The sequence below is a fragment of the Onychostoma macrolepis genome, chromosome 15 (assembly GCF_012432095.1).
Source record: "Onychostoma macrolepis isolate SWU-2019 chromosome 15, ASM1243209v1, whole genome shotgun sequence".
In the NCBI taxonomy this organism is placed as follows: Eukaryota; Metazoa; Chordata; class Actinopteri; order Cypriniformes; family Cyprinidae; genus Onychostoma; species Onychostoma macrolepis.
This window is the reverse complement of record NC_081169.1, coordinates 16,837,653-16,845,482: the sequence shown is the minus strand read 5'-3', so window position 1 is coordinate 16,845,482 and position 7,830 is coordinate 16,837,653. Positions and strand designations below refer to the sequence as shown.

At 36.0% G+C, this 7,830-nt stretch overlaps 1 protein-coding gene and 1 long non-coding RNA gene across 3 annotated transcripts; one reads left to right on the top strand and one right to left on the bottom strand.

The window, feature by feature from the left end:
• Window positions 1–2,495: 2,495 nt before the first annotated feature.
• On the top strand, window positions 2,496–5,148 carry LOC131520322 (uncharacterized). Its single transcript, XR_009266032.1, has 3 exons — window positions 2,496–3,203; window positions 4,012–4,203; window positions 5,018–5,148. It is a non-coding gene; the product is annotated as an uncharacterized LOC131520322 (long non-coding RNA).
• Window positions 3,632–7,727, bottom strand: slc35f2l (info solute carrier family 35 member F2, like). Of its 2 annotated transcripts, none has more exons than XM_058744446.1 (9): window positions 7,593–7,700; window positions 7,213–7,319; window positions 6,463–6,638; window positions 6,198–6,325; window positions 5,656–5,815; window positions 5,401–5,557; window positions 5,257–5,309; window positions 5,016–5,170; window positions 3,632–4,184 (listed from the first exon to the last, which is right to left on the bottom strand). In XM_058744446.1, exons 2-9 carry the CDS (start codon window positions 7,287–7,289, stop codon window positions 3,924–3,926), a joined length of 1,167 nt encoding a protein of 388 aa, XP_058600429.1. In that variant the 5' UTR covers window positions 7,290–7,319; window positions 7,593–7,700; the 3' UTR covers window positions 3,632–3,923. The 2 variants fall into 2 exon arrangements, with proteins under 2 accessions (XP_058600429.1, XP_058600428.1); XM_058744445.1 differs by having other exon boundaries at window positions 3,633–4,184; window positions 7,213–7,363; window positions 7,593–7,727.
• Window positions 7,728–7,830: the final 103 nt, after the last annotated feature.

Sequence of the window (7,830 nt, the reverse complement as noted above, 5' to 3'; positions counted from 1 at the left end):
TACATCAAAGTGTTAGGCTATATTATATCAGATGTTTTTTAAAACGCTGGAGTGGAAACGATCTTCCAAGTAGGTAATTATAATTATATAACTTAAATATTACCTATAATCATTAGGTTATTTTTTAATAATATATTAAATGCATCAAAAATATTTTTTTATGCCTCACATAAAATAGTTTTGATGAATATCACTGAAAAAAATCATTCATTGAATTTACTAAATTTTCTTAGGTAAGTGGTTGCAATCAGTTTATTTTAGCTATATTTAAATAAACAAATTTAGTTGACTAACTTTCAACATAAAAAAAAAAAAAGTTGCTAAAATAAACTGTTTGCAGCCACTTACCTTAAATTTAGTATCATTTTTTCATCTTAAAATGAGGGAGCCGCTTTATATTACATGTAGGCTATAATGTCAATACTAAATGTGCGCATTTTCAAGTATTTATGCGGCGTGTGGAAGCCATACCTGTCAACCCTCCCGTTCTTCCCGGGATTCTCCCGTGTTTTACCATTCTATCCCGCTATTATCCCGTTTAAATATTTTCCCGTATTTCTCCCGTATTTTTAATCTTGCTATTAAAAAAAATCCCACTGGGCGTATTTTATATGTTTGCTGCATTCACCTCCTGTAAAACACCAGTAATTTGTATACTCACAACCGGCGCAACGTCATAGAATGTCTCTGAACAGGTTCACGCCCACTTTTAGGGGAAAACAAACGGCCATACGGCATCGGATCGAGGAAGTGGACTAACCTTACAACATGCCAAAGAGTTGTTGTGTGGTCGGGTGCACCAATAATGTTTGTAAAAACCCAAATTTAACCCAGGCTACCTGCCATCATCATCCATATCTTGCTGTTATGGAAATATTATGAATTACGGATGATGCTATGGAAAGCTAAGCCAGGCTAGTTGTATGGCTGGACAAAAAAGTACACTCAGTACTCTGAATATAAGGACATAATATATACATTTAAAGATGTTTACTTTCAAACGAAGTAAAATCATTCACTGGTTTACCTGGTGATTAGATTAGGTACGAGTAAATGTCCGGTAAAACACCTCTGGCCACTGGGTGGGGTTGTTACACCAATTTGAGGCTGGGATAATGAGTTTTTAAATTGACCAAATTAAGTTTGTGGATGTATCTTTCACGCTCTATGGCAGGCAGGGTGGACATATAATTACTTGACATGATTAATCCTAGTGATTACTTAAGTTGTTCACGTCTGTCGGCTGTGTACAGACGTTGCTTTTTGCCGCTATTTAGTATTGAAGCCTATGGGAAGTCTAGTTTGTTTTCCCCCAAAAAGGGGCGGTAACGAAATTGACAGTTAAGTTCCCGGATGTGCCGGTAGTGCGTATGGCCCAAACCTCATTCTATGAATAATCACGTCAATATATTCCAAGGTTGTCCGGTTGCCAGATCTTGTATGAAACGCATCCTTCTCACACAATAGACACATACAAATTTCAACCCATTTGTCCCCTCAACTTGGCAACTTTACAACCTAGTGGCAGTAGTGATGCGCGGATGGTGGCGGGTATAAAAAAATGCATTCTGATTATTTGCGGGTGCTGGTCGCAGGTGGATAAGACAAATCATTAATGATGCAAATATTAACTACATTTTCTAAAATATGAACGTGTTTTAAATATATTTTTTCATCAGGCATACAATTTCGTTTGTGTGTGTGTTCGCCTGTTCGGGAAGTTGCAGTGACAGAAACGGTTCACTCATAGAAATGGCAGAAGGCTTAGGTGTTGCTTCAGTAAAAAATAAATAAATAAAAAACTATACATGTACATTTAGATATAGCTTACACTTCAAAAGGCTATGGTTTAAATGATTAAAAACCCGGTCTCCCGTATTGTGGTACCCAAATGTTGACAGGTATGGTGGAAGCTGAATAGCAGCGTGCTTGTACTGTATGACAGAAGCCGTCCGCACGAGCACGCGGCTCAAGTTACTGCCAGAGGAATACTCGGACTGATTTAATTTTATTTGTAATATTATTTAGTTTATTTTTTCATTATATTTATTGTGATTAACCTCCCGTTCTTGTTCACAGTATAATGACATTCAATCATTGCACGCAATCACGGAGAATAGGCTATAACTCGATTAAGATTATCAAATTTATTTTTAATTATCATCTATGGGCTGGAAATATTTCTGTAATGAAATAAGCTGATCAGACTGTGAAGAATTGCCTGTACACATACAGTATGGCTCGCGCGCTTAAGTTACGAAATACGCATCGGGATGTCTTGATAACATATTCCTTGGTTTCATACTTATATTAATTGTTGTAAACTGAGATTTTTGTCTTTAGAAGACGTATCTGTGCTGAATTCTACATGAATAATCCACAACAATATAACAACATATCGCGTCTTTGAGCGCTCAAGATTTCAAATGTACACGCGCGGCAGGCGCGTCCGCACCGCATCGACATAAAAACATCACTTTTCAGAATACTGCAAGCTCACCGCGGGTCATGTGACAAGAACCAACCAGTCAGCTTTATCCTTTCCCGTAACAACATTGAAAGCTCAGCTGAGATGGAGGAACAGCTGATCATAGCTGTACAGGGATAGCCATTTTAAATAAATTTAGTAGCAGAGCGCAAGCGATTTTTAGTGCTGGAAATCCATTTATCCTTTGCTGAAACTTCCGCGTCTTCATGGAGAGCTCGGGTCTAGTTGCTTAGCAACGGCAGACGCCACGGGAGAGCAAGTATAGCGTGCAAGCTACAGAGCGCTTTAAAATAAGGAGAAAGCGACGCGCCTAGCGTTTTCCACGCGTTTTTAGGCGCGACATGTGAACGGCCCCGTGCTACTATTTGAATCTTCTGCTTTTTGAACACTGAAGTGTGATAAAGTTTTTTTTTAAGCCATCAGAAATCTGAGGGGGCCGGATGTGTAGGCTAAATGAGGGGGCCTAGAATGAAGTCATTATTTTCGTTTTCTTTGCGCACAAAAAAAAGTATTCTTGTAGCTTCATAAAATTACTCCACAGATCTCACATGGGCTGTTTTAATGATGTCCTTACTACATTTCTGTGCCTTGACCGTGGTAGGACCCTTGCTGTCTATGGAGGGTCAGAATCAGAAAGCTCTCGGATTTCATCAAAATATCTTCATTTGTGTTCCAAAGATGAACGAAGGTTTTACGGGTTTGGAACGACATGAGGGTGAGTAATTAATAACAGAATTTTCATTTTTGGGTGAACTATCCCTTGAAGCTAACAATAAATTAATTAAAAATAAATGAATAAATTATGCATTTGGCTGCTTTGTGCTTCTTTAAACTTTTCTTTATATTTGCTATATTAAGTATTATATTTGATCTTGCATTGGAAAACACTGTAAATATGTATTGTTAAATGTGTATTTTTTTAACAGAGCTTTTTTGTTTTTCAATGTCAGATCAAAGATCTACTTTATGGGACATGCAATATTCAGAGATAATTATAGGACCATTAAATAAGATAACTCCAACTCTTTGCATAAACACAGACCTGATGATTGCAAAAATATAATTTAGTCATGATACCATTATATTTGATATCAGTGCAGCACTTTGAGTAATCAACATAAAAACATTACTCTTAATAGCTTTTTCTTTTATTATTTTGTTTTATTAATTTTACAAAGCACTTCTCTATACAATAAATATTAGTTTAACAGTGGCACCCACAGATCCATTGGGCCATAAATATCAGTTTGTTTGCCAACAGTGATATAATTTATTTGTTTAAACACACAAAACGTCACAAGATAAGAACATATACGTCATACTCTCATACCGGTTCACACCAGTTACAAGTTTATTCATTTGATTTATCAACATAAACCACTATTCAAATATAATGATAAAAATTCTGGTCTGTATTACCATGGAGTTAACAAAACTACATTTTAACACTGTTTATGACGACACATGCTGACTGCCTTTCATTCACTTGGCTCTTGATTTGATCTTGCTCTGCTTGTGCACAGGTTATCTCATCCACACAGCCTTGAGTGCTGTCGCTATCAAACTCAGCGGCGTGATTGTCACAACCTTCCTCGTCAGGCGCCGGAGAAAGAGCTCGGTTCAGTGTAGGGACGGTGTTAAACATGATGAAACCGATGAGGATCACCACCAATGACACAATATACAGTCCTGAGAACTGAAAAAGAACAAATGAGGTGAATATGGACTGAAATACCTTATTCAACATTGATGGACCATTTGTAGAAAATAAAATACTGAAAGAAGTTAATCTAAATATAAAAAACAGTTACATGAAGCTTGCACTGTACATTCAGTAGGCTACATATAAATGAATTACTAAGATTGTTTTGTTTTGTTTTTGTGAGGAAGGTCAAAGAGTAAGCTGAGGCTCATGTCACAATGACCCAGAATATCTGAGATAAGAATACAAGGACACAGATACTACTGCCACTTATGCTAATTGTGAATGTCAGGATTACAGAGACCATCAGCAAAATAGCTACTTTTTTTTTTTTTTACTTTAATTTCTCAGCATTTATTTTGATAATGAGTTTTCACTCCATTTGTATATTATTATAAATGAACATAAAAGGTGGGAAAACTGCAAAATGTATTTTTATCAAATTTAAGGCACCAATTAATTTTTTAGTTGTTTGTTTTAATGGCTTGCAATTTTTTATTGTATAATTTATTTTTCATATATAGACACTACCGTTCAAGAGAGTGAGGCCAGTAAGATCTTTTATTTTTGGAAAGAATTTAATACTTTTATTCAGCAAGCATCCATTAAATTGATTAAAAGTTGGAGCAAAGACATTAATAATGTTTAAAAAAAAAAGAGAGAGAGAAAGATTTCTATTTCAAATAAATCACTTTTGAACATTCAACAACGATATTAAGAAATGTTTCTTGCAAACCACCAAATTAAATTAAAAAAAAAAGAATAATATTTATAAATCATTTTCTAATATAAAATACATATGTCTCAATGAAGTATTTTACTCACAGTGTACCGGAACAAAAAGAGCCCACAAAACAGGCTGAAGAGGTCTCCAGTGAGTAAGGAAAGATTGACCGCTGTGGCACTGCTCATCTTTATCACCACAGGCATGAAGCTATAGAAGCCGTACATGCAGAGCGCATATCCAGCCAGGATAAGAGCTGAAGAGAGAGGCGAAAAATCAAACCTCAGACGATGACATTCACATAACTGAAAAGCATTTTCATTTTTCATCGCTGTACTTTACCGATTTCCCATGTCCACTGAATTTTAGACACTTCGTTATGTTCGAGAATCCCTCTGTAGGTGACAAAATAAAACACTGCAGATGATGTGGTGCTGACGTGTAGGAGCAGACCTACTTTTTTGGTGATTTCTGAACAAATCTTACAGTTGTATCGCACTGATGATTGAACCAAAGAGGCCGACCATGCCCAGAAACTCCACCCTGCTCAGATTCTTCACTGTGTATTCCTGGCACACATTAGAGATGGCATACAGAGTGGCGCTGACTAGAACCAGACCATCACCGAGGAGAATGTCACTTGCTGTTGTTGATACAGGAATGAACAATGGTCATGGTTTGACTTACATTACATTTTATGCTATATTTATGTATGTTCTGGAGAACCAGCTTGCTTCTCACAAGATCCCTGGTCCTGGCCAGCAAGGATATCCGCTCCCACCATGGCTCCCACCCCAGCCAGACATATACATACAGCTACGTAGTGAATGATCCTATAGCGGGTCTTCAGGAAGAACCAGGACAAGATCATCAAAACCGGGATAATAAAGCAGTCCAGCAGCTGAAATGCAGACAGTAAGGTCAAAGTTAGTCAAACAACAGCTTGAACTGAGAATTTAAATCAGGTTCTGATTTTGTCAATGTGTTACATGTGACACGTTTTGGAAATGAAAATTCAGAAACTTCGCTACAGTTCAAAAGTTTGGGGTTAGTAAAGTTGAGTACCAAAATTCATACGTTTTCATTACATTTTAAAATATGTTAAAATAGAGACAGTTATTTTAAATTAGAACAGTATTTCACAATATAGTTTTTTCACTGCATTTTTGATCAAATAAATGCAGCCTTGGTGAGCATAAAAGGCTTCTTTCAGAAAACGTACCAACCCTTCACTTTTGAGTGTAAGCACAGTGTATATCATCACATCCAGAAAAAGCTGTCACCTGTATGCTGGTTAATGTGGTGTACTGATATGCTTTCACCACTGCGTAATTTGCCTCCACATCTGTCAGTCCCAACAATAGATACTTCCACCATTTTGTCTTTAAAATCTGCAAAATATTGCCATCACCTACATTAAAAGAGAGGCAACCTGAATATTACATGCCAAAACATGGATAACAGTAGCAGATCAGATCAGATCATTAGTGATTGAACAAGAATGAAACACACTCAATGAAAGTAATTAAATAACTGATGATCAAATACCTCTTCTGAAGATCAGTGCCACGGTATAAGTGATTCCCAGAAGGGTGTAATTAATGAAGCTCTGCAGCATGGGTGTATTCAGATAGTAAACGGACGCCAGATACTGAGATGTTACAGCAGTTCCACAGATCAGTGCTGAGAGGCCTTGTCCCATCAGCAAACTTTTGAATAGTTGCCTGTAATGAACATTGGCTGGAATAACTGTGCACCATTTGATGAGGTTTTTCATACTGGTATGCACTATAAAGTGTAGTCCTCTGAATATAAAGTATAATGTATTTACAATATATTATTATTATTAAACCTGACAGTGTTGCTATTGTTAACTCTTAACTATTAAAAATAGTTCATGTCCTTATCAGGAATTGAAATAAAGCAGAAAAAATAATATATAAATATTAGATAAAAATGCAAACTTAAAAAACAACTTAAATTGCAATTAACTGAAAACAAATTTAAATTCAAAAATTAAAATTAAAATTAGAGCTAAATAGATTTTTAAGAAACGATTAAAAATGACTTAAAAAATTAAAAATTAAAATAAATAAGAGCTCATTCAAAATATTAATAAATACTACAATAGGGCATAAATAATACTAAAACAACACTGAACCCTGATGATTATGTTACAGCATGGCTTGAGATCCAAAGAGCAAAGTAAAAAAAAAACTAAAATAAACCACCAGATTTTCAATGTGGTCTCAAACTTACTGAAACTAATGTATGTACTGTGTACTTGCTTCCACTCACCATGTGAAAATATCCCTCCATTTATGCAGTCCTTCTCTTATATTATAGCAGAGAGTGTCCAGCTGCTCCTGAGGCATCTTGAGTCTCCTTTATGGACTCATTCATGTCTGAGACAGAATCTCAGCGAGTAATAAGATCAATCATTTACAGTCTAGAAAACAAAGTACACAGCAGCAGGGATCTTGAATTCACAGTGAGCTAATCTTGAACTTTAAGCTAGGTTGACAAGGAAAAATAGAGCACGGTAGTTCACATTTCAAACCATTAATATGTTCAGACTCAAATGTATGCTGTATGTTTTTAATTAATTAAAGAGAACCGGTTCATTAGAGACATCAAACCCTTCTTTGCTCTCTTTTTTGTGCAGTTTTGATCCTCACCATTTTATAATAATAAATCTGCTCCTCCGGCTGCCTTCACATCTCTGGCTCAGATTGTCCCCAGTTTCCTCTACAGAATCTGAAAACTATTATACTTTTCTAAAATCTAATAGGCTATTGTTAGACCAATATTATGAAAATAGACAAATATCGTCTTTATAGATACTATCAAAAGTGAGAATGATTAACCTCAACGCGTGTTTCGTGTTGAGTCTCCAGCGCCACAGATGGCGCTAAT

Coding starts and splice junctions, on each gene's coding strand:
- slc35f2l (XM_058744445.1), bottom strand. CDS start 7,289: ATGCCTCAGGAGCAGCTGGACACTCTCTGCTATAATATAAGAGAAGGA. Junction 5,816..6,197: donor CCACATTAACCAGCATACAG/GTGACAGCTTTT, acceptor TCTGCATTTCAG/CTGCTGGACTGCTTTATTAT. Junction 5,558..5,655: donor TGGCCAGGACCAGGGATCTT/GTGAGAAGCAAG, acceptor TATCAACAACAG/CAAGTGACATTCTCCTCGGT.